This window comes from Zootoca vivipara, chromosome 6, assembly GCF_965207765.1.
Source record: "Zootoca vivipara chromosome 6, rZooViv2.hap1.1, whole genome shotgun sequence".
Taxonomy (NCBI): domain Eukaryota; kingdom Metazoa; phylum Chordata; class Lepidosauria; order Squamata; family Lacertidae; genus Zootoca; species Zootoca vivipara.
The window spans coordinates 79,783,669-79,808,104 of NC_142589.1; the positions used below are offsets into that span (position 1 = coordinate 79,783,669).

General features: G+C 56.1%; 1 protein-coding gene across 2 annotated transcripts in view; it reads left to right on the forward strand.

The window, feature by feature from the left end:
* Positions 1-24,436, forward strand: part of SIPA1L3 (signal induced proliferation associated 1 like 3) — an 81,588-nt gene that overhangs the window by 49,268 nt on the left and 7,884 nt on the right. The window contains exons 4-18 of one of the 2 annotated variants that reach the window (XM_060275503.2): positions 4,049-4,237; positions 4,402-4,576; positions 4,807-4,910; positions 5,843-6,000; positions 6,633-7,209; positions 8,245-8,519; positions 13,929-14,159; positions 14,589-14,750; positions 16,079-16,230; positions 17,190-17,299; positions 17,393-17,781; positions 18,461-18,679; positions 19,580-19,742; positions 20,622-20,817; positions 22,974-23,117. In XM_060275503.2, coding sequence (XP_060131486.1) covers positions 4,049-4,237; positions 4,402-4,576; positions 4,807-4,910; positions 5,843-6,000; positions 6,633-7,209; positions 8,245-8,519; positions 13,929-14,159; positions 14,589-14,750; positions 16,079-16,230; positions 17,190-17,299; positions 17,393-17,781; positions 18,461-18,679; positions 19,580-19,742; positions 20,622-20,817; positions 22,974-23,117 — 3,244 coding nt within the window. The remainder of the gene's footprint in view (positions 1-4,048; positions 4,238-4,401; positions 4,577-4,806; positions 4,911-5,842; positions 6,001-6,632; positions 7,210-8,244; positions 8,520-13,928; positions 14,160-14,588; positions 14,751-16,078; positions 16,231-17,189; positions 17,300-17,392; positions 17,782-18,460; positions 18,680-19,579; positions 19,743-20,621; positions 20,818-22,973; positions 23,118-24,436) is intronic. The other variant, XM_060275506.2, reaches the window with a different exon arrangement.

The window sequence follows — 24,436 nt, forward strand, 5'->3', positions numbered from 1 at the left end:
GTAGAGGTCTTACTCCAGAGGTGGTGGACTTTCCTTCATTAGAGGTTTCTAAGCAGAAGTTGGTCCTCTGTCAGAGATTCTTTAGCTCTGACTCCTGCATTCCACGGGGTTGGACTGTATGACCCTTGGGGACCCCTTCCACCACAACAGTTCTGCGGTTCTTGCGTTCCTGCCTGGCACTGACTTCCCCAGAGCTCTGCTAGAGGAGCTGCTGCTGATTCTTGTTGGAGGCCACACTTTTGTTGTTGTTTAATTGTTTAGTTGTGTCTGACTCTTCGTGACCCCATGGACCAGAGCACGCCAGGCACTCCTGTCTTCCACTGCCTCCCACAGTTTGGTCAAACTCATGTTGGTGGCTTCGAGAACACTGACCAACCATCTTGTCCTCTGTCATCCCCTTCTCCTTGTGCCCTCAATCTTTCCCAGCATCAGGGTCTTTTCCGGGGAGTCTTCTCTTCTCATGAGGTGGCCAAAGTATTGGAGCCTCAGCTTCAGGATCTGTCCTTCCAGTGAGCACTCAGGGCTGATTTCCTTAAGAATGGATAGGTTTGATCTTCTTGCAGTCCATGGGACTCTCAAGATTCTCCTCCAGCACCATAATTCAAAAGCCTCAATTCTTTGGCGATCAGCCTTCTTTATCGCCCAGCTCTCACTTCCATACACCACTACTGGGAAAACCATAGCTTTAACTATGCGGACTTTTGTTGGCAAGGTGATGTCTCTGCTTTTTAAGATGCTGTCTAGGTTTGTCATTGCTTTTCTCCCAAGAATCAGGCATCTGTTAGTTTCGTGACTGCTGTCACCATCTGCAGTGATCATGGAGCCCAAGAAAGTAAAACCTCTCACGCTAGTGAGGCTTTATAAGACTCAGATGTGTTCTCTATTTCCCTAGCACCCTCCTCTTAATTTTCTTGATTTTCCCTCTGGTTGGCCTCTCTGAGAGCAGGACGCTGGGCTTGAGGGCTCTCTGGTCTGATCCATCAGCCAGCCTCTTCTTGGGTGCACTTCCTTCCCAGGCTTTAGCTCCTTCCCCGCTGGCCTTTGTCCTGTCCTACCCAGTTCCCAAGGTTCATGCAGTGTGTCCGCTTCCTCCATAAATGTCTGCAGAGCAAGAGTCTAACCTAAGTCCCTTGCAGGCTGACAGTGGTGGGGGAGGGAGGAATGCTGAGCTTGGGGAGGGCTTTGGAAGAAGCCACAGAATCCACCGGGGGGGGGGAGAATGTGTGGCTCCCTGTCCCACAGAAGTTGTGCGCCGAAGGGGGTGGGCAGTTTGCCCCTCGGTTGCTAAGAACAGACCCCTCACAGCTGGCCAGCAAAGCACCTTGCTGCTTTCTCCCTACCTCCCAAATCTCTGGCCCGCCAAACATCTCTCTGAGCCGAGCGCCTGGTCCTTGGAAGCCCAAGGCTCGTTTTGCACTTCGACTTGAGCCCTGTGTGTGTTTGTGTCTGATAACGCCACCCCCTGCTCAAAAGCAGTGCTTTGCTTGACTTGGGGAAAGTTTTGGGTGGTGCCTCCATGTTCTCAGGTGCTCCTGGTCTAATCCAGGGCACACACTACCCCAATGAACCTCTGCCCTACCAGCTGCTGTGAATAGAACAGGAAGGGCTGTATCTCTTAGGATGCTTCCGTTGGGATGCTTCCACGGCCCCTTGGCTCCTGCGGGCTCTTTTGGCGACTGAGCGGCGTTGGGGGGTTCGTCTGCCAGGCTGCCTTCTCTCCAAAGTGGGCGCTGCTGCCTCCAGGACCTGGAGAAGCTGCCCTTTTGCATCTTGCAAAGGACAGGATCCTTTTCTGGCGGGCAGACCAGATCCTTATCTCCCCTCTGCTCACTACCGGTAGCTGATTGCAGAGGGTTCAGTCCTTTGGCTTGCAAATGTCAATTCCCACAAGCACGATCCCAGCACCCGGGAGGCTGGAGCCCTGCTCACCGTCTGACTTCAGCCCCATGATGTCAGCAGGTAGGCGGATCATAGAACCCCAGAATCGTAGAGTTGGAAGGGGACCCAGAGAGTCATCTAGTCCACCCCCTGCACTGCAGGAATCACAGCTAAAGCATCCCTGACAGAGGGCCATCTGACCTCTGCTTAAAAACCTCCGGCAAAGGCAAGCCCCCCACCTTCTGAGGGAGAGTTGATATAAGGCAGCTTCCTGTGGAAAGCAGACCCTCCACCCCGCGCGCTGTTGCTGTGCTCTGAAAAGAGGGGTCAGAAGCGTGGCCTGGGGGTCCTAAGCAGCCATTGCTCTCGCCTCCTGTCTCTGAGCTGTGAGGAGCTCCCCAGAGCCCAGCAGAGGGCATTGCAGCTCAGCGCAGAGCCTGCATTTGCTGCTTCAGCCAGAGGAAGAGCACACCAGCAGCAGGCCTCGTGAGTAAAAGGGCGGGGAAAAGAGAGAGCAGGCCTTGACTGCTCTGAGGCTGGGGTCTCTATGGGGCTCATAGGCTGCCCCCCCCGGCCTTCCCAGGGGTCCTTTGCTCTGGATTTTTTTTTTTTTGCAACCTCAGAGCAAAAGCATGGATTCCAAGATGCTCTTCAGAATCCTTTCTGCAGCTCTCCAGACCATTTATCTGCGAGGGCTTCCAGCTCTCCGTCTGAATTGACTGCCCCCCTTTTCAAGATACATATTTCCATTATCTAGGGAAAGTGAACGGTCTTCCCTGCAAGAAGCCACCTTGCTTAGGGGCCTCTTTGAAAACTGGAGCCCAAACATCCCCTCTTCCAGCTATCTGTTTCTCAATCTCTATTCGCAAAGTGAATTGGAGAGTGAATTGGAGACAAACCATTAAATGTTCAGAATTGGGCATTTGTGTGGCCCTGAGGTGTGTCTCGAGGTTGACTCTCTCCTCCATCACTCTGAGACCAAAATTGGGCAGGTGCCAACCTTATGGGTTCAGCAGCAAGCCCCAGAGTTTTGCTCTCTCTCCCTGGCCTTCTGCCTCCCCCCACACACACCTTTGCTTCACATGCAGCCAGCCAGAGTTCCAGACACTGCAATAAGTGTTTTGTTATGTTTTGCTTGGCCCAATAAAGGTCTTTCCCTGCTGTCTCAAACACAGACAGCTCCTCCTGGACCCACCTAGCTCAGGGGCTCCAACGCCCACAACTCTTCCCCCTCCAGGGCCTTCCCTAGCTTTGCTTGTGGAGTTCTCCAGTCGGAGATGCTTGAGTTGGGACCCCCAACCTCTCTGCAAGAGCCCTCTTGTGGGAATGGCAATTTTCCTGTGGCAGTATACCCATTTCTCAGGCTGGGAACGGAGGCTGAGAGAGTGACCGAGAATCATAGAATTGTAGGGTTGGAAGGGGACTCAAAGGGTCATCTAGGCCAACCCCCTGAAATGCAGAAACATACTGGGATTTGAACCTGGGTCTGTCCCAAACCTCTTTGTCCCAGGCTCTTGGGCAAACTGAGCTCACTTTCCCAGGATTTGTGCTTCCCTGATACAGACTCACTCAGGAGGTGGTGGGCTCTCCTTCATTGGATGTTTTTAAGCAGAGCTCGGAGGTCCATCTGTCGTGGATGCTTCAGCTGAGATTCCTGCATCGCAGGGGGTTGGACTGGATGACCCCTGGGGGTCCCTTCCAACTCTACGTTTCTGTGATTCTAAAGGTGGCCATTCTAAAAGGCTTCATCCAGAATGTGCCTGTGGTGACCATTTTATGTAGCTTCATTGGCCATCCTTGCTCAGCTGGGGCCCTTGGCATGCCCACCCATCCCCTGCCGCTTCCTTTCCAGTGGCCCCCCCCCCCACAACCATGAGGCAATCCTGGCCCTGTGAGTTCTGGTCCTGAGCCCACCATGATGCCAGCTTGTTTTAGTGCCAGGAGGAAGGCATCGTCTCCAGGGGACCCTGTTCCCGAGCCATGTGGGCAGCCTCTCTTCGCGGGTGCCCAGCAGGCAGCCTGCCCTGTTGCGCCGGTTTCAGCCGCTGGCTTTCTGCTCCGCTGGGGGCGGGAGCCACCACAAAGCGATCCGTGTCGGTTAGCTCAACCCACGTGGCAGGTCCGGGAAGGCTCCCCCCGCCTCCTCTGACCAGACGCTCTCTCCTTGCAGCTGACCACCCTCCGCGGCTCCATCCTCGAGGATGCCACGCCCACCTCCACCAAGCATGGCACTGTCCGCGGGCTCCCCCTCAAGGACGTGCTGGAACACGTGGTCCCCGAGCTGAACATCCACTGCCTCCGCCTGGCCTTGAGTGTCCCCAAAGTCACGGAACAGCTGCGGAAGCTGGATGAGCAAGGGGTGAGCGAGCCGGGGGGGAGGTGGGGTGGGATGGCTGAGGGGGGTGGGCATTGATCCTGTGACGCGTGGCACGGAAAGTGTCTCCCGCGAGGCCTCTGCCCAGTGGGCTCCCCCTGCTTGGCGCTTCTCACCCGGCTGTGTCTCTCTTTCTTCTGCCCCCTCAGCTCTGCCGCAAGCACAAGGTGGGCGTCTTGTACTGCAAAGCCGACCAGAGCTCCGAGGAGGAGATGTACAACAACGAAGAGGCCGGGCCTGCCTTTGAGGAGTTCCTGGCGCTGCTGGGGGAGAAGGTGTGCCTCAGGGGCTTCGACAAGTATGCCGCTCAGCTGGACACCAAAAGTAGGTTCCTCCGGCCGTTTGCTGGGGGCGGGGGGCAGGCAGAAGGCCGGCAGGTTTGCCAGCTGCTCTCTGTTCCCCCGAAACCTCCCGTTCCCCAGCTCTCTCTGGCTGCTCAGGGGGGGAGGCTGTGAAGGCGGGCAGGAGCCGCCCAGCCCATCCCTCCTCTCCACCCACTGGTCCCCACTGCCCATCCCTCCTGAGCCTCCCTCCTGCTTGCTTTTGCCTTCCAGCCGACTCCACGGGCACCCACTCTCTCTACACCACCTACCAGGGCTACGAGATCATGTTCCACGTCTCCACGATGCTTCCTTATACCCCCAACAATAGGCAGCAGGTAAGGGGTGGGTTCCACATAAGTGGGGGTTGCATTTTTTATTTTAAAAAAATGACTTATTTGATCAGATTGTTACAAGATGTGGGATCTTTGCTGTCTATTTTGTTGGTTCTGCAGCTTGCAAAACCGCCTTGTGTTCTAGCAACGTAGAAGAAAAGCGGTGTGCAAATTAAAACGGAAAATGAAATGAAAACGTTGGGTCCCCCTGACCCCAGAGAGCAAGGAACGCCGGACATGTTCTGAGGGGGCGGCTGTGGCCTTCTGGGGGGTCCTGGCAACCCCACCTCCTTTGTTGCATATCCAGTGTCCAAATGTGTTCTTGCATTCAGGGGTGCCCTCAGTGGTGCTGCCCTGCCACCACCTGGACCCCTTGAGCGTTTATGCTCTCTTCTTCCCTCCTACCAGAACATCTGGACACAGAGGTCTATTGAGATTTGGGGCATTGTTCTCGGCTTCCGTTACGTGTTGCTTTCTTACTGTCCTAATACAGTGCCTTATGTGTTTAGGGAAGTTTTTAATGTCTGGTGTTCTATTGTGTTTTTAATATTTTGTTGGAAGCATTATGGTTAACTTGTGCGATGTCAGCCTTACACGGATGACGGCCAGTGGGTTGAATGCAAGCAAGGCAGAGAGCTTAAAAGCACTATTTGTGCTTGGAGGACATAGTGCAAGGCAAGCTTCTAAGCTCTCTGCCTTGCTTTTGGGGGCAAGGCCTACTCAAGATAGAAGCTCAGGGACGCCAGCACAGGGGTGGTTTGAGTATGTGCATTCTTGCACATATGTGGAACCCTTCGGCACAAACCCCCCTGCAGAATGCGATTGGGCTGTATGGTTTGCACATGTGGCCCTGGGTCTGGATGAAAATGCATTTGAGGAACACTTCAAATGAATAACTGAGACCACCTCTGTCTGTCTCCTCCTTCCTCCGCCAGCTGCTCAGGAAGAGGCACATTGGGAACGACATTGTCACCATCATCTTCCAGGAGCCGGGGGCTCTGCCCTTTACCCCCCAGAACATCCGCTCCCATTTCCAGCATGTCTTCATCATCGTCCGGGCCCAGAATCCCTGCACAGAGAATGTTTGCTACAGGTAACACCCCCTCCCCGAAAGGGGCCCCAGGCTCATCCCACAGACTCTCTGGCAGAATCATCAAATGGTGCAGTTGGAATGGGTCCCAGGGTCATCTATTCCAACCCCTTGCAATAGTCGTCCTAGAAGGGTCTGGCAGAAGGGAGGAAGCGCCGCCCCCCCGGCAGAGCTGATGCTAGTCAGGAGGAATGCTTATCCTATGGGCCAAGTGAGCTTTTGAGGTGACCAGGGCCACTTTTAACGAGTGGGCGGGGCCACCCTTCCGCCCGTCACATGAGGTCATCACGACATCATTCAGCTGAAACAGGAAGGGTCTGTGGCAGCAAAAGGTCCAGATTCAGAGGCAAGAGAAGAGGCAAGCCAAGATGCAGAGATGAGTTCGGCTGGTGAAGTGGCCCAGGTGTCTCCCCTTCCTGCTGTGACCAGCTCCCCTCCTCCCTGGTCTCCCAGATCCAGGAGAGGCATGAAAAGGGCGGAGGGGAGGTTGGCTTAATGCAGGCTAAGGATCTGATTGCTTGGGGGAAACCCAAGACCGAGATGGCTATGGGGAGGAGGGAACTTTAGTCTGGGCAACTGCCGGCTTCTGCTTGGTCCAAGCTGTGCTTCCCCCCTCTCTCCTTCCATGTCCCCAGCGTGGCGGTGACCCGCTCCAAAGACGTCCCTCCCTTTGGGCCAGCCATCCCCAGCCGAGCCGCCTTCCACAAATCCGACGTCTTCCGGGACTTCCTGCTGGCCAAGGTGATCAATGCCGAGAATGCGGCCCACAAGTCGGACAAGTTCCACACCATGGCCACGCGGACGCGACAGGAGTACCTGAAGGACCTGGCAGAGAACTGCGTCACCAGCACGCCCATCGACTCCACAGGGAAGTTCAACCTGATCTCACTGGCCTCCAAGAAGAAGGAGAAGACGAAAGCCCGGCCAGGGGCTGAGCAGCACAGTGCCGGGGCCATTGCGTGGCACTTGCAGGCGCAGGATTACACCCAGGGGCTGGAGATCGAGTGCATCCTGGGCATCTCCAACGAGTTTGTCGTCCTCTTGGACCTGGGCACCAAGGAGGTGGTCTTCAACTGCTTTTGCGCGGACGTGATCGGGTGGACTCCGGACACGTTCAGCATCAAGATATTCTACGGGCGCGGCGACCACATTTTCATCCGGGCCCTGGAGGGCAACCCGGAGGACATCAAGGAGATTGTGCAGCGGCTGAAGGTCAGTGACGGCCACATTGGGTCAGGGTAGCACCCTTGGGTCCTTGGGCCCCTCGCTTGCTTGCGTGGAGCGGAGGGGTGTTCGAAACCAAGCTTTATTTAGGAGGAGTGGTGGAGAGAGTTGGGGGAAAGAGGACTGGGGGGTGGGTGATGTGAGAGAATATCTGAAAGGCTGTCCCATGGAAGTGGGAGTTTTCTCCTGCTCCAGAGGGCAGGCCTTGAGCCAGCGTATTTAAATGACAGGAAAGGAGATTGCGACTAAAGCGTAGGAATGACTTCCTGATGGCCAGAGCCGTTACAGAGAAATCAAGATAATAAACGTTTTATAAAAGAATGGAAATGCTCTATTGAATATTTGCAGATAAATTGCAAACAGGTAAAAAAGTTGGCAAGGTTATGGTAATAACCTGCAGTTTCATAAGGGTATATATTTAAAGTAGGTAATTAAATGAGCAAATTAAATGAATTTGGATATGCAGAAGATACTAAAAAATAAATTTAAGGAACCGCAGAAAGAGGGGGAAGGAAGTCAAGCTTTGAAATGTTAAAATGATTGTAAAATTAATGACATGTATAAACCTGATAAGTATAAATAAAATAAAAAATTGGGGGGGGGGGAGGAAAGGAGATTGCAACTAAAGCTTAGGAATAACTTTGTGATGGTCAGAGCTGCTCCAGAGCAGAACGGACTCCTTCGGAAGGTGGCAGTGGCATGCGATTGGTGGATTGGGGGGGCTAGGCTGGTCCCCTAAATGTTCCCAGTAAAATAAACTGTTGAAGCCCGGCGCCTCCTTCCCAAAGTCTGGGAAGCTTCTGCCCAGCTTAGGGAGGGAGGCAACTGTTCCCCTACGAAAAATTTCACTGCTGGAAGATGGGGGGGCGCTATCCTTCATTGGAGTTTCTTAAGCAGAGGTTGAGCAGCTCCCTGTTGAGGATTCTCTCCCTGTGATCCCTGCAATTCGGGGGGTTGGACTAGATGACCCTCGGGGTCCCTTACGGTTCCACGCTTCTTTGCCCCTTCCGACTCTTTCCCTAGGTCATGACCTCTGGCTGCGAGACGGTGGAGATGACGCTGCGGAGGAACGGGCTGGGGCAGCTGGGCTTCCACGTGAAGTTTGACGGGACAGTGGCCGAGGTGGAGGACTACGGCTTTGCCTGGCAGGCGGGGCTGCGCCAGGGCAGCCGGCTGGTGGAGATCTGCAAGGTGGCCGTGGTCACGCTCAGCCACGACCAGATGATCGACTGGCTGCGCACCTCTGTGACGGTGAAGGTGGTCATCGTCCCTCCGCACGAGGATGGCGTCCCTCGCAGGTAATGTCGGCCTTGCTTTGCGTCCAGCGTCCGGCAGGCTGGCACCAGCAAAAGGACTCCTGTAGCTCCACACAGCTGTCTTTTCTGCACCAAACTGTTGTGCTGTGCCAAGAGGATCCAGCCCTGCCCATCGAGTGGCCTTGCATGAATCCCTTTTGCTCCCGCTGCTCATCACAGAGCTGGCAGGGGCCGTGGAAGCCGTGTTGTTAGTGCCTGATCTGCAAGGCAGGAGGCTGGAACGGGGTCCCTGGCAAACGGCTTGTGCAGCCTCCGGTGGAGGAGAGCCTGCCTGCTCCTGAGGAAGAGTCTGAAGTTCAGTTAGGCTGATGGGAGCTGGAGTCCCAACTTCATTTGGGTGGCGCCTGGGTCTTCATTACTGTCCCCGTGAGTGATGGGCAAGGCTTGTGGCTGATGTTGCAGCAGTGGACGCTCAATTCTTCCTCAAGCAACATATCCATTTAGGCCTGAGCAACTGTTTGCTGTTACGGTTATTATTAATTGCCCAGCCTTCACCCTAAGGTCCCAGTTGCTGCAGGCCCAGAAGGTCTCTGGGTGTGTGCGGAGGTAGTTGCTTGACCTCACCCCTTGCCCCAAGTGGTGGAGCAGCAGGGAGAGGGGAGTTTGGGTGTCTTGTAGCCTTTGTCTCCCTAGCGCCACAGATTCAGTGACAGAGGAATGCATTGAGAAATGTGGGGTGGGTGGATGAGCGATGGGGGGGAAACCTAGAAATCGGGAAAGAGGCAGGGTGGAGGCTCAGTGCTGTCTATGCGCTCCATAAACCAATCAGAACAAATGCTCAGTGAAGATAAAGACTCAATAAAGACTGACTACCATCTAATCTCTGCAATAAGCTTTGTGCATGGAAGTCAGAATGGCTGGGTCAACGTTTGGCTAATTCAGTACAACCCCAAGATCTCATTCCTGGTCAGTCACTGCCAGTTCCAGCTCCCCCTAAACACATGTCAAGTGAGGCAATATTTTGAGCCAATGGGCTTCACATTACCCTAGTTTCAATTCCTCGCGTTCCCTTTTTGTTCCTATGGGATCTGTAAACTTGGCCTCCTTGCTGCTCTCCTACAACTCCAGGTCATTTGTGAACAAGTTAGCAAGCAGAAGCCCAAGCAATACTTGAGGGACTCCACTTTATGCATACCTCCATCCTGTTCTCCGGTTCTCCTGTTCCAGGGGTCTGCAAACTAAGGCCCGGGGGCCGGATGCGGCCCAATCACCTTCTAAATCCGGCCCATAGACAGTCCAGGAATCAGCATGTTTTTACATGAGTAGAATGTGTCCTTTTATTTAAAATGCATCTCTGGGTTATTTGTGGGGCCTGCCAGGTGTTTTTACATAAGTAGAATGTGTCCTTTTATTTAAAATACATCTCTGGGTTATTTGTGGGGCATAGGAATTTGTTCATTATTATTTTTTCAAAATATAGTCCGGCCCCCCACAAGTTCTGAGGGACAGTGGACTGGCCCCCTGCTGAAAAAGTTTGCTGACCCCTGTTCCTTAACCAGTTACCAGTCCATGGTGGAATCTAGACACATATAAAAAAATGCTGTGGAAATGCTTTTTTTCCTTCGTATTGAAAAATGTATTGAATTCCCCATAAGGCTAACAATCGCCATCTAGTGTCGCATTTGTTTATTGCACTTTACAACACACTTAAAACGTTTTATTTGCAGCTGTAGAACTGAGTCCCATGACAGGCCCTCTCCTGTTAATCTGTGTCTGCTACGCTTACTCAAGGGACTTGATCAATGGCTTTTGGAGAGTCTTAAGTACTCAGTATTTCCTGCATCACCCCTTTCCATATGCTTATAAAAGTAAAGGACCCCGGACAGTTAAGTCCAGTTGTGAACGACTCTGGGATTGCGGCGCTCATCTCGCTTTACTGGCCGAGGGAGCCGGCATACAGCTTCAGGGTCATGTGGCCAGCATGACTAAGCCGCTTCTGGCTAAACCAGAGCAGCGCAAAGAAACGCTGTTTACCTTCCCGCCGGAGCGGTGCCTATTTATCTACTTGCACTTTGAGGTGCTTTCGAACTGCTAGGTTGGCAGGAGCAGAGACCAAGCAACGGGAGCTCACCCCGTCACGGGGATTCGAACCGCCAACATTCCAATCAGCAAGCCCTAGGCTCTGTGGTTTAGACCACAGCGCCACCCGCATCCCTATGCTTATAGAACATTATTATTATTATTATTATTATTATTATTATTATTATTATTATTATTATTATTATTATTTACACCCCACCCATCCGGCTGAGTTTCCCCAGCCACTCTGGGCACCTCCCAACAGATTAAAAACAGAATAAAGCATCAAATATTAAAAACTTCCCTGTACAGGACTGCCTTCAGATGTCTTCTCAAAGTCAGATAGTTATTTATTTCCTTGACATCTGATGGGAGGACGTTCCACAGGGCAGGAACCACCACCAAGGAGGCCCTCAGAGCTGAACCTCAGTGTCCATGCTGAACGCTGGGGGTGGAGACGTTCCTTCAGGTTAGCCACTGCAGGGGGTTGGACTAGATGACTGGAGGGTTCCCTTCCAACTCTACAGTTCTAGGATTCTGTGACTTGACCCTGCAGAAGCCTTGCTAGTCCTGCTCCAACAAGACTTGTTCTTCCAAAGGCTTGGCCATTCTGTCTTGGGACGATGTGGAACGCCCGTTTCCCTGGAGCAGAGGCTAACAGAGAGCGAGGATGGATGTGCTGACACCCTACTCAGGACTGACTGCATTGCTCAGGAATGAGGGCTCCCGGGGGTGGGGGGAATCTGGGCCGCACCCTGCATTGCTGGAACGTAACCATGCCGGCTAACAGCTGTTTTGCGCTTGAGGAGTCGGGGAGGAGAGCGAGGAGCCGTTTCAGATGTCGGTTCAGGATTCAGATCCGCTTCTGGCCTCACAGTCGCCAGAGCAGGAGGGAACAGTCCCCGGCTCAAGCGCAAGGTCGGGCGGGGGGGGGGCAGCACAGAGCACCATCTCTCCCAGGTTCTAGTCAGTGGATGTTTGGGGGGGGAGTCGCAAGAGCGGTGGTGGATGTCCTGTTTCTTACTGAACCCATTCTTATTCTGGTGAGCGAGACGTCCCAAAGTCGGTGGGGGGTAGAGATGGAGTTACTTCTGCTTCTTAAGCCGTTGTCCTCTTGACGTTGATCCTGCGCCAAACAGCATCTGAACGCTTATTGCACATGGACCCCTTTTGGGGGTGAGGGTGCGGGAGTTTCTGGGTTTGCATGTCACCTTTGCCACACCTGACCACAGGCAGGTTGCCGACTCAGTCTCCCATCTGTAACATTAGTGTTGTTGTGGTGGTGGTGGTTGTTAAACCTATGAACAACCTGCCCTTCACCGGCATGTCCCCAGGGCAGCTTAGGGCACTTTAAAATCCAGAATTAAAAGCAGCCAGGAGAAATAATGGCCATGGGAAGAGGGTGCGTCCTGCAAACACGCATCTCAGGTGTGACTTCAGCATCCGGCCGGAAGCTGTGGGGAGGGAATTCTGCAGCAAGGGGTGAAGGCGAGCTTTGCGGTTCCTGTTTTTTTAAGCTCCTCCTAATGCACTTTGGATGTGAAAAGCTGTGTTTTCAGCGAGCGAGGCTGCCGGGGTGCGGACAGCGAGAGCGAGCGTTTCATGCTGGCTTCTCCCAGACTCCCCTTTTGGGGAAGTTCTCCACCCTGCACGGCCCCTTTCCGCTCCTGCTTACGAGTGGGCTGCTCTTACTCATCTCCTCTAGAGGAGGCGGATGCATCTGCCGCAGCCTGCAAAGAGTTAAGTGGCATCCTCGTGAGCCCCAGCTGCGCCCCTGGCCTCTCCAGCTTCCTGTCTTGATTCTCCAGGTGTGGTTGGGAGAGCAAGTTGAGGCACCCCTTGGCTTGCCGGCAAGTCCGCCCTCCTCCTGCCCTCCCAGCCAAATTGCCGGTGCCAAACAGAGCGCATGAGCACAATGCCTGAACTGGCCTTGAGGCTGCTGCTTGTCCTTCCTCTCCACGGAGCCAAGGGGGTGGGCAGTGGGGCTCCCCCAGCAGAGGCAGGTATTGAAATTTGAGCAGGGTGGTCCTGTTGGGCCATTGAAGCCGGCTCTGGTGCTAGGTGTTGCCGGGGGGCGGAGGCTCTCCCTGCCAAGGCTTGCTGCCGGTGACTTCATCTTTCCCAGCGCCGCTTTTTGGGCATCCAGCTGTGGAGCTGGCGGAGGGAGGAATCAGATGCTCGCTTTTGCTAGAGACTTGCCTGGGTGAGTGAAATCTGCAGTTCCATGTGCTGTCCCGTCCCCAGCAAACAGTAGCACCCCAGAGGAATGGGGGCAGACCCCTTTGGCCAGGGGAAGCCCACCACAAGGCGGGAGGGTGTCTCCATCCTCTGACAGAGCCTGGCCCTGGAGACTGTCTCTGCCGTTCTGAAATCCAGCCTTTAAAAGTTCTGGTTTGGTGCAGAGGTGGCCGCTGGCCTTGAACCCTCCTGGGGTCTCCCAAGAGAGAGCCAGAAAAGAGGGGTCTCCTTTTGGAGTTGGAGGGCAGCCCAGAGACACGTGCCGGATGGGGGGGGAGTGGAACATGAGTAATGCCAAGAGGTCTTTGCAAAGGTTTGACTCAGCATGATTCTTTGCTTCCGAGAATTGCATGGAAGTTCTTACATCAGGCGGGAGGATTGGAGCTGCAAAGTGTGTGTTGGGGGGGGGTCAATGAGCACAGCTCCCCACCATCCCTCTAAGCACATGTGTCTCTCCTTGTTTCATAAGCGTGACTCAGAAAGCAGAAAGTCCTTCCTCATGCAACTCCGTGTTGAACTGTGGAACTCCCTCCCGCAGGAGGCAGGGATGGCCACCAGCCTTTAAAAGAGGATGAGACCAATCCATGGAGATGGAGGAGGAGGAGGAGGAGGAGGAGGAGGAGGAGGAGGAGGAGGAGGAGGAGGGGAGGGCTGTCGATGGCTCTTAGCCAGGATGACTATGCTATGTCTTCACAGTTGTGGCAGCGATGCTCCTGAGTACTAGTTGCTGGAAGTCACAGGAGGAGGGGAGAGGGCTCTTGTGCTCGGATCCCGCTTGCGGGCTTACCTTGCCATTATCTGGTTGGCCCCTGTGTAAATACGAGTCTGGTCCTGATCCAGCAGCCAAGCTCTTCTTACATTATTGCGGAGCCTCCAGGTCTAGAGGCAGTCTATCACAATTCCTGGATTGTCCGGGGTAACTGGTCACCACGAAGACAGAATACGGGGTTAGGTGGGCCCTCTTGGATCTGCTTACGTTGCCTCTGGCCTGGTGGAGGCCACGAGGGCCAACTTTGATGGCTCTAAAGGAATCGCCGGGAAGGGTTCCGGAGGGTCATCTAGCCCAACCCCGTGCCGTGCAGATGGTGGAGAGCTGTGCTCAGTGCGCCTCTGCTCTGCTCTCTCCCTCTGCAGGGGCTGGGCCGAGTCCTTCAAGATGAGCACCCTGGAGCCCAAGGGGGAGCAGGAGAGCCTGCCGGTGGGCTACCGGCCCCCCTACCGCAGCAACTCCGCCTGGCAGTGGAGCACCTCTGCCACCCATGGCTCCTCGCAGCCGAGCCACGGCCAGTCCCAGTCCCTGACCAGGAACCCGAAGCAGAGCACCGTGACCCCTTACCGAGAGCCCCAGCCCCTGCATGGCAAGAGGTGAGGAGGAGGAGGGTCGGGAGTGGGGAACGCTTGGCTTGCTCATTTTCTGCCTCCTTGGCAGCCCATGGAAGACCCTCCCCCTCCTGTTGCTGCTGCATCCAACCTCTTTGGAGCTTCCCGAGGCACTTCCTGCCCGCTGGTGCCCTTTGGACGGTCCTGCTGCAGAGCGCATGTGCCCTGTGGGTCATGACTCAAGCTCTTTTCTTCTCCCATTGCCTCTCCTCCCCCCCCCCCCTTTGGCTAATTGCTCCATTATCTCTCTGCTGAGGATGTTCAGAAGAGGCTCTGGTGTCAGGCGCTAGTGTGGCTCCGCGGAGCTGCCTGCCGAGGCGCTGCTGGGCACCCGGGAGAGCGCTGAAGTTCCTCTTCCTCCTCCTGATGCATCTCCATCTCTCTCTCTCTCTCTCTCTGCCTTCCGCCCGCCAGGCCAGTGAGCTTCCCAGAGACGCCCCAGGCGCTCTCTTCCTCCCAGCCTGGAGCAGAGAGGATCCTGTCCTACCGCCAGCCCTCGGGCAGCTTTTCCATGCCAGGCTCCTCGGGGGCAGCAGCGGGAGCGGCCTACGCCCGCTACAAGCCATCTCCGGAAAGGTAGGCACGGCGGGGGCAACCCCGGGGGGGTCTCTGCACATCCGTTTCTCAGGTGGCAACCGGGCAAGGCCCTGCAGGGAGTGGGGAAGGGCGGAGGGTTCGATTCTCAGCGCAGAGAGTTTGGGGCCCCAGTCCTGGGAGCTCTGGGCCTCGTTCCCAAGCTGCTGAAGATTCCCCACCCCCAGCAGGGGCATCTCACCAGGTGGGGTGGGGGGCAGCAGGGCAGGGGGCAGCACCTTCCACCTTGCATGGCAAGCAGCTGTGAAAGAAATCAGGACAAGAAGTAAGAAAGCTGCAGAGCCTCCTACCTGTTTCCTGTGACTTCCTTGGTTGGCGCAGGCTTTTCTTAGCACTGCAGCGTGTGACAAAAGGTGCCGAGCGGCAGAGAAGGTTTGGCTGGCACCTTGTGATACCCTGCGAAGTGGGCAGGTGGAGGTGTTTGGGCCTAAGCAGGGAAAGGGCATTTTGCACCCTTCTTCTCCTTTTTCCCCTCTTTATTCCCCTTCGTGGTGACTCCGTGCAAACGGTGCCCGCTGCAAAACACTCGGAGGCTTCAGTGCCAGGGGCCCCACCCTGAGCACAAGGGACGCAGCTCCTGCCGAGGGGGGCATTAGCCTGACGGGCAGCACTTGGCGTGTGGAGGAGCGATGGGTTGGCCTGGCATGAGCTGGGACGCTTCGGAGAGGGCAGTGAAGTGGTTGAGCCAGGAAGGGCAAGGCAAAGGGCAGCAGGCTGAGCTTGAGGCGCTGGCTGGCATCGTGGCATGGTGCCCGAGAGAAGCTCCTGGCAGAACATCCTCTCCCTTTCCCCAGGGGGCTGTTGCTGCCACTCCATCCAACCTGGCCCTGCTGCAACCTCTCCTTGCTCTCTGAAGCTGGAGGGTCGGGGGGGGTGCCTTTGCTGCCCCCTGCCCACCTGACTTGGGGAAGTGAGCATCTTCTTCCTCTGGCCTGGGACTTGACTTAAGTCTTCTGCTGGAGCTCCTGCCCCGAGAGGTCTGGCCATGGAGCATTGCTGCTCTGGGGGTGTGGAGGGGCTGGAGAATGGTGGTTGGGGGGGGGCTGTGTGCTGAGCCTCCCCTTGTCCCTTCTGCATCTCTCCCCCCGCCCTCTTTCTGGGCTGTGCCTCCGTTGCCTGGGCCACCGAACTGAGGAGCTGTGTGTCTTCATTCCCCTCCTTCCCTCTCCCCCCCCTGCCACAAATTTGGTATTTTTAAAACCTGCTAATGAACGGGAGGCAGGCTGGGTGGTGTTACTCCCCCCCCCCAAGCCTCAGTTTGCCATCTTGAGCTGCCGCCTGCCTCATTCCTTCTCTCCCCTCTCTCCCAGTTCCACACACAGGTATGCAGCCCCACAAGCGCAGCGGCCCTTGATGCCCTTCGACCCCCTCTGTGCCCACGAGGCAGCCTCCAACGGGGACTCCTGCTCCTCCTCCGGGGGGGTGGCCAGCCAAGAGAGCACCATGGAGAGGCCCAAGCCTGGTAAGGGGGAGAGGGGCTTCCAGGGGGCGGCGGGTTGTGGGACTGAGTTGGGCTCAGCCCTTTATAGAATCGTAAAATTGGGGAGTTGGGCGGGACCCCCAGGAGCCATCTAGCCCAACCCCTTGAGTTGCAGGAATCACAACTCAAGAAACCCTTTGGTGCACCCAGAGAGACCGTTGTCTGGTGCCATGGGACAGGAGGGAGGGAGGGAGGGCAGGCAGAGAGTGCCATGGGGCAGGAGGGAGGGCAGGCAGAGAGATATTTGGGTCACGCTTCTGGTGGTTCATCTAAGGGTGCTGGGAGGAAGGGCGTGTTCATTTGCCTTCCCCCCGCCGCCGCCCCGGTCACCTGCAGGCTAAGACTGTGCTCCCATGTGGGTGATTTGGGGATGTAGCCAACCTCACAAGGTTGTTGTGGTGATAAAGGGGAGGGGGAGGAGAACCATTGATCTCCTTGGAGGGAAAGGTGGGATCCAAATGTGGTAAATAATCATTCCTAGCTCTGTGCTGGCCTAGCAGCAGCCCATCCCATGAAGCCAAGGCAGCAGTGTTTGCCCTGGCCTCTGGGCCTCTGGGCAAGGAAAGGAGGCTTCATGAGAGAAGGGCAGGCCTGCCATGCTTCCCCCCCCCGCCCCCCCGCTGGTGGCAAGCCTCAACCCCTCCTCTCACGCCTTGGACCAGGCTGAAGGGTGCCCCTCTCACAAATGCCAGCTTCTGGAAGCCGCAGGAGGGCAGAGGGTTTTGTGTTCAAATGCTGCTTGCGGACTTCCCCATAGGGCATCTGGGCTGCATGGGTCCCCTTGGCCAGATCTAGCAGCCAGAAATCCATTCTTGGAAGTCGCTGGAGCATGTTTTGCTGGGGGGCCCTTGATTTTGCTGGGGGGTCAGGCATGGGTGTGGGTGTGTGAACAAGGGGCTTTTTCTGAAGGTGTGACTCCCGGCCTCCCTTGACCTTGGCAGAGCCTCTTTGGCATGTGCCGGCACAGCCCAGGGCATCGGCACCGTCTGGCAGCAAGCGACCGAGCAGGCAGGAGCTGGCGGGCAAGGACTCTCCCAACCGGCACTCCAAGGTGAGCTGGGTGGGCGCCGGGGGGGACCCCCTCCCCGCAGAGGCCTCCCCCTCTGCAGGCCGCGCCTGACGCCCTTGCTCTCCCTGCTTCCAGGGCGAGGGCCAGTATTCCAGCAGCCACTCCAGCAGCAACACCCTCTCCAGCAACGCCTCCAGCAGCCACAGCGATGAGCGCTGGTTCGACACGCCCGACCCCGCCGAGGCCGACCCGGACCCCCTGGCCAAGGGGGGCTCCAGCGACAGCGGCATCGACGCCACCAGCGCCAAGTCCTCCTCGCGCAGGGACAAACCCACCACCAAGGTCCCGCCCCCCTTCGGTGGCGCCCTGCACGAGGCAGCGGGCAGCGGCAAGCGCAGGGACGCGTCTCCGGCCGTCGGCCCTGGCGGGCAGAGCTGGGGCTACCATGGCCCCAAGGCCTTTGGGATGGGCTCCGGAGGGGCTGCCCGGGGCGGCAGCGGGAACCAGCACTTCAAGCAGCCAAGGTGAGCAGGGCCTCTCTGGGGCTGGTCCCCTCTCTCCCAGCTGCCCCTGCTAGCACCGTAGAATTGTAGAGTTGGAAGGGAACCCAGGGCTCATCTAGTCCTGCATGGCCTTCTTGCTCCTTCCTCTCTGATAACGGAAAGGCTGGTGCTGTGATGATAAGCATAATAATATTATTACTATTATTTATACAATCCTGATGATCATATTATTATTATTGATTTATTTGGTTTTCAATGTCACAATTCTGCATGTTTTTATATAGATACAGTTAGTCTGTTAACGTTTAATTGTTTTCAACTATTGCTTTCCCCCTTCTGTTTGTGGCTGTTCTTACTTCAGCCGTAAGCCGCCTTGAGTCCCTGTGTGGGGAGAAAAGTAGGATATGAACAAATATAGTAATGATGATGCTTAAAACACGCATCATGGAAAACACGTTTTTCACCCAGTGCCACCCAACCTCCTCCCCCTAATCACCCCCAAATGGGTGCCCTAAAACAGCAGCCCCTCCTGCCCCCTTGTGGCCATTCCCCACAAGCACGCCAGGTCCCAGGTAGCAGCTGAATGAGCAAGACCCCTTGGGTCAGGTGGCCTCTCCCCACAGAGCTGCGTGTCTGGCGATCTCTGCCTGTCTCCCCCCCCCCCCCGCCCTGTGAACTGAGCCTCCTCTCTGTTTTTCAGCAGCGGCAGGGCCACATACCCTGCCCAGGTGTACAAGGCGCCCCCGGCTGACGCCCCACGGGCCCCCCACATGCCACAGTCCAGCTCCTTCCAGCTCTCGGCCTCCGTGCCCAAGTCCTTCTTCTCCAAACAGAGCGGCAGGAGCAAGCACCTCCCGGCCGGGTGGAAGAGGGGCGAGGAGACCCCCGCCAGGCCCACGGCCTTTGCGGACCCCAAGAAGTGAGTAGGGGGTCTGGCACAAGCGGAAGGGGGGGACCTCTCCACCCTGGCTTCTCTCTCCTGCTGTCTTCTCCTTCTGCTTTTTTGGGGGGGAGGGAGGCGCATCCGAAGCTGTTTTGGCTAGGCTTGATTTTTTAGGTCTCTTTAGGACCCACCCCTGGAGCGTGCAAGGCAGAGGTGAAGAGGAGAGGGCCTCTGAGCATGTGCAGCACCCTCGCCAGCCCTCCTGCCTAGGGTTGGGGGCTGGGGGGGCAGGGAGACAGATCAGCTCCCATTGGACGGACGAAGGGGGTCCTGCTGCTCTGCGGCTTGGCCTGCATCTGGGGTGGGGGTGGGCAGGAAGCCCACCCCACCATGGCCAACCAGGTGGTTGCTGAGGTGTGCTTCTGAAAGGCCAGTGAAGCTGGGGGGAGGAAGCCTTTGCGGAGGAGGATGTACTGGATCAGGCCAAATGGGGCCCATCTGGGCCAGCATCCTGTTCTCACAGGGGCCAACCAGTTGCCTATTTGGAGAAACCCGCAAGCAGGATCTGAGCACAACAGAAACTCTTCTCTCTTGTGGTTTCCAGCGACTGGTGTTTGGGAGCATTACTGCCGCCAACTGTGCAGGTAGAGCAGAGCCATGCTGGCTAGGAGCCTTTGATAGCCCTCTTGAATCTGTCCCTTCCTCTCTTAAAGCCATCCAAGTCAGTGGCCATCTCTGCTTCCTGTGGGAGGGAGTTCCACAGATTAACTCCGCTTGAAGGAGAACTTTCTTTCACCTGTGCTGTCTTCCAACGTTCCCTGAGTTCTACTGTTAGGAGAAAAACTTGCCTCCTGTAATACTGCCTCTCCCCTAAGTGAAAAAGCCTCTAAATGCTGCAGCCTCTCCTTTCCACCACCCCCTTTTCTCTCCCCCTAGGCAAGTGGACCTGAACACCAAGAACGTCTTTGGGCAACCGCGGCTGAGGGCCTCCCTGCGCGACCTCCGCTCCCCACGCAAGACCTACAAGTCCACCATTGAGGACGACCTGAAGAAGTTGATCATCATGGACGGCGGCTGCGCCGAGCAGGAGAGGGATTTGGTGAGCTTGGGAGGAAGAGCGGGGCTGGCAGCATGCAGAGTCCAGCAGACACACAACTCACTGACTTAGCGCGTTGCAACGTTGCAGGGAAATGAATAAATGGAGAGCTGGGGGGAAGGAAGCGGGAGGGTCCAGCCGCTATTTCGTGCCACCTTCGCAGAGCCCAGGAAGCAAAGCGGAGCGATTAGGAAGCTCTTGGCATGAGTCACCCGTGTGATGCAGCAGCAAAACAAGCGAATGCTATTCCAGGCTGCATCCACAGAAGTCTAGTGTCCGGATCAAGGGAAGTCATAGTCCCTCTCTATTTTGCCTTCGTCAGACCACACTTGGCATACTGTGTCCATTTCCGGGCACCACAATTTAAGGAGGACGTTGGCAGCTGGGAGGTGTGCAGAGGAGGGTGACCAAGATGATCAAGGGACTGGAAACTTAAGCCTCATGAGGAATGGCCACCTGGCACAGATGCTTTAGCTGAGATTCCTGTGTTGCAGGGGTTGGACTAGATGACCCGTGAGGTCCCTTCCAACTCTCTAGATTCTACGCTTCTGTGAATGGTTGCCGGAGGTGGGGCTGTTTGGCCCAGAAAAGAGATGTGATAGGCCTCTTCAGATACCTGAAGGGCTGTCCCATGGGGAGAGGGAACAAGCTTATTTTCCGCGGCTCCAGAGCTTGGGACCAAGGGGTTCCAATGACCGGAAAGGGAATTCTGTGCCTAAACTTTGGGAAGACTTTTCTGAGCTGTTTTGACAGTGGAACGGACTCCCTTGGAAGGTGCAGGACTCTCCTTTCTAAGCTCTCCTGTGGGAGAAAGAGAGTCCCCCGTCTCAGTGGGTCTTTCCTCTCCCGAGTCTCCCCTGACGGTATCTCTCCTGCCCTCAGTCCCCCCAGAAGACCCTGCAGAGGACGCTGTCGGACGAGAGCCTGTGCAGCGGGAGGCGGGACCCCAGCTATGCCAGCGCCTACGGCTTTGAGCAGCCCCTGCCGGGGGACGTGCTCTTCACCACCACCTTCAGCACCCTCCCCGTGCGGAAGCAGCACCCCACCCCCAGCAACGGGGGCCTGTCGGAGAGGAAGGGTGAGTGTTGCTTTCTGGGGAGCGCAAGGGGGTTTCAGGAGCATGCACCGCCTCCGACCATGGAGGGCAGAGTGGAGCCATCCTGGCTGGGAGCCCTCCAAAGGCCTCTGTGTATTTTCCCAATCCTCTTTCTTTTTTTTTTAAAAAAATAACTTTTATTAAATTTTTCATTTTTTCCCAATGTTACATCATAACAAATAACATACAGTGGTACCTTGGTTTACGAACACCTTGGGTTACGAACTTTCGGTTTACGAACCATCGAAACCCGGAAGTAAGTAACCCGAGGTTTCCGAGGCCCATGAAGGCCTCCATGGAGGCATCGGAGCGTCCGCGACTGGGATGCAGCCATGGAAGCGCTCCGATGCCTTCACGGAGGCAAACTGCACAGAAAGGAGCCTTTCCCTGACGCGAGTGCCCTGCGCTGCGGCCACCTCTCAGTCAAGGCGGCTGAGTAAAGCGTGGGAAACCGGGGGGGGGGGTTCTCTTCGGAAGCTCTTACCTCGCGCTTAGAAAAGGGCTTCCAGCAACAGTAGCAGCAACAGCAGTGAGAGGCTTTGCGAGTTGTTTCGCTGCACGGCGGTGGCAGCGCTCGCAGCTCTCCTTCCCCCTCTCTCTGCAGTGCCGGCCGGGCGACCTTCCTCCTCCTCAGAGCAGCCGCCGCCACCACCAGACGCCAGGACTGGCCGGGGTGGCTCGCGGTGCGCCTGGCTCTGGTTGGAGCAGCGGCGGCAATGGCAGCTCTCTCAACCCCGAGCCTCTCCACTCCGCAGGGGCGCAATGGTGAAGGCCCGGCCTCGCTTCTCTTGACCCCTCCGCGAGGCCGGGCCTTCGCCGTCGTGCTCCTGCGACGTCTCTCCACCTTCGCCGTCGCGCTCCTGAGGAGAGGCGTCGCAGGAGCGCGAAGGCCCGCTTTTCTTGAGCCAGCCTCCACCCTGGCCAGTCCTGGCGTCTGGTGGGGGCGGCGGCTGCTCTGAGGAGGAGGAAGGTCGCCCGGCCGGCACCGCAGAGAGAGGGGGAAGGAGAGCTGCGAGCGCTGCCACCGCCGTGCAGCGAAACAACTCGCAAAGCCTCTCACTGCTGTTGCTGCTACTGTTGCTGGAAGCCCTTTTCTAAGCGCGAGGTAAGAGCTTCCGAAGAGAACCCCCGGTTTCCCGCGCTTTACTCAGCCGCCTTGACTGAGAGGCGGCCGCAGCACAGGGCACTCGCGTCAGGGAAAGGCTCCTTTCTGTGCAGTTTGCCTCCGTGAAGGCATCGGAGCGCTTCCGTGGCTGCGTCCCAGTCACGGACCCTCCGATGCCTCCGTGGAGGCCTCTATAGGCCTCGGAAACCTCTTGGTAGAAAGTAAAATTATTGTTAAATTGCGGCTTTAGGGGGTGTTTTTCATCACCTGGAACGGATTAATCCACTTTCCATGATTTTCAATGGGAAAGTTTGCTTCGGTTTATGAACGCTTCGGTTTATGAACAGACTTCCGGAACCAATTGTGTTCATAAACCGAGGTACCACTGTAATTCACAATTCCAAAATTTCCAGACTTCCCTCAACCTCCTTCTCTGGTTTATTTCAAAATAATATCATTATTTGTATACTGCCCTTTATACACAGTTTTAACTATGTGCTGTATAAAGGAGTGTTTCCTTTTATCCATCCTGATTCTTCCGGCATCTGCCTTCCTTTGGATGTCACGGGTCTGAGTGCCGTGAGAGGGAGAAAAGCTTTTTCTCTGCCCACTTTCTCCAGGCCAAGCATACTTTTAAGCCTCCCCCGTCTATTGTGAGTCAAAGAGGGAGACACACACACACCCCAGAGGAGAGTTGGTGTATGTGGTTCACCTCTGTTCCTTTAATCCCTATAACAACAACAACCTTGTGAGGTAGCCTGGGCCGGGAGAGGTGAGGGCTGGCCCCAAAGTCCCACCCAATGAGCTTCATGGCCATGTGGCGGGATTTGAACCCTGGTCTCTCCCAGGGCCTAGTTGACACTGCCCCCTACTGGCTCCCCAGAGCACCAGCCTCTGGTGCTGACTGGAGAGGCTGCATCTTGGCTCTGGTTCCCCCTGGTGGGAATGGGGGGGGGTGCGCTTGGTATGGAGGGTGCTCTTGTCTGGGGAGACATTGGCAGCTGTCGTGATGAGGCCGTTGCTCTCCCTGCAGGTGCCATTTCGGCCTCTGAGCTCTCCTTGACGGACGTGCGGGAGAAGCCTCTGCGGCGCATTGACCCGGGCCTGATGCCCCTTCCGGACACGGCCGCCGGCCTGGAGTGGTCCAGCTTGGTCAACGCAGCCAAGGCCTATGAAGGTAGGGAAGGCCAGTGGCGAAAGGGCTGGATCCCCTCCCTCCTGCCCCCCCCCCACGACCCCTCCGCCTTCCTAGGGAGCGTGGCCAGATGCCTGCGTGTGGAAGTGGTTGCCAGGGGGCCTCCGGGGGGGCTTGACCCTCCTTGTGCCGGGGCAGAGGCTCCCCAGGGCCTGTGCTTGGATGGTGCAGGGTCTCTAGTCCTCAAGGAGGTCGGCTCCTGCGTTCTCTTCTGGGAGCGGCTTGTGGCCTTGCGAGGCTCCTGGCTGCACCTGAGCACCTTCTTTCATGAATTGCTTTTATCTCCTAAAATTTATGCGCCGCTTGATTGTTATCAGAGCCATTTACAGAAAAGATGAAAGCGTAAGATTGTCACTTAAGAAAAGCTAAGAGCAATGATTTAAGACTTTCAAAAAGTTTGAATGACAATAGACTAAAAGACTCACAAGATCCAGACAGACTCGGCTAAGCAGAAATACAGTTTTAGCTGAAAGCACCACCACTCTATGTAAGGTTAATTTCTTACCAGGGAGGGGTGGGGATCAATTATGTGCCCCTTGTCACAGAGCCAGTTGCACCCATGGAAGCGCACAGGGGGCAAGAAAGATCTTGCAGCTAAACTGGACCCACGTTCTTAAGTATGAACAGCTGCATGCTTCCTGCCTTGCAGGGGGTTGGACTAGATGGCCCTTGGGGTCCCTTCCAACGCTACAATTCTGTGATTCCATCAGCTGAACTAGGAGGCTTGTGGCTCTGGGCGCCTCTCTCACATCATTTTGAGAGCCTGGGAGGGGAAGAAGGGGTGTCCCCGAGTCCCAGGAAACTGCCGGTGCAGCTCCAGTTTTGCTTAGCGGGGAGTTTCCGCCCCCCCTCTCCTGGTGCCCTTGCCGCCTTCTTGGCGGTGCAGGCCTGAAGCCATTGCTTGGAGAAGAGTCTCACCTGCAAAGTCGAACAGAGGGCCAAGGTGGAGACTGAGATCTCCCAGGGCAGCTCTAGGGATCTCTTAAGTCAGGGGTGTCCAACAGGTTGATCGTGATCTACCGGTCGTTTGCGGGGCGTCCGTGGTCGATCCTGGTCAATCACATGACCCCAATTCCCCCCCCTCAAAAAAGCTTAACAACTCTGGTCAATCCAATGGGTAGATCACTGCCAGTTTATTTATAGTGGGAGTAGATCGCAGTGTCTTGGAAGTTGGACTTTTGCAGTCTTAAGTCATGCATTGCTGAGTTCAAGGCTGAATTCCCGGAAGCGGCAGTCAGTGCAGAATGCTGCAGCACGGTTGCTGACGAGAGCGAGGCATGAAACCCCTTTGCTGGAATAGC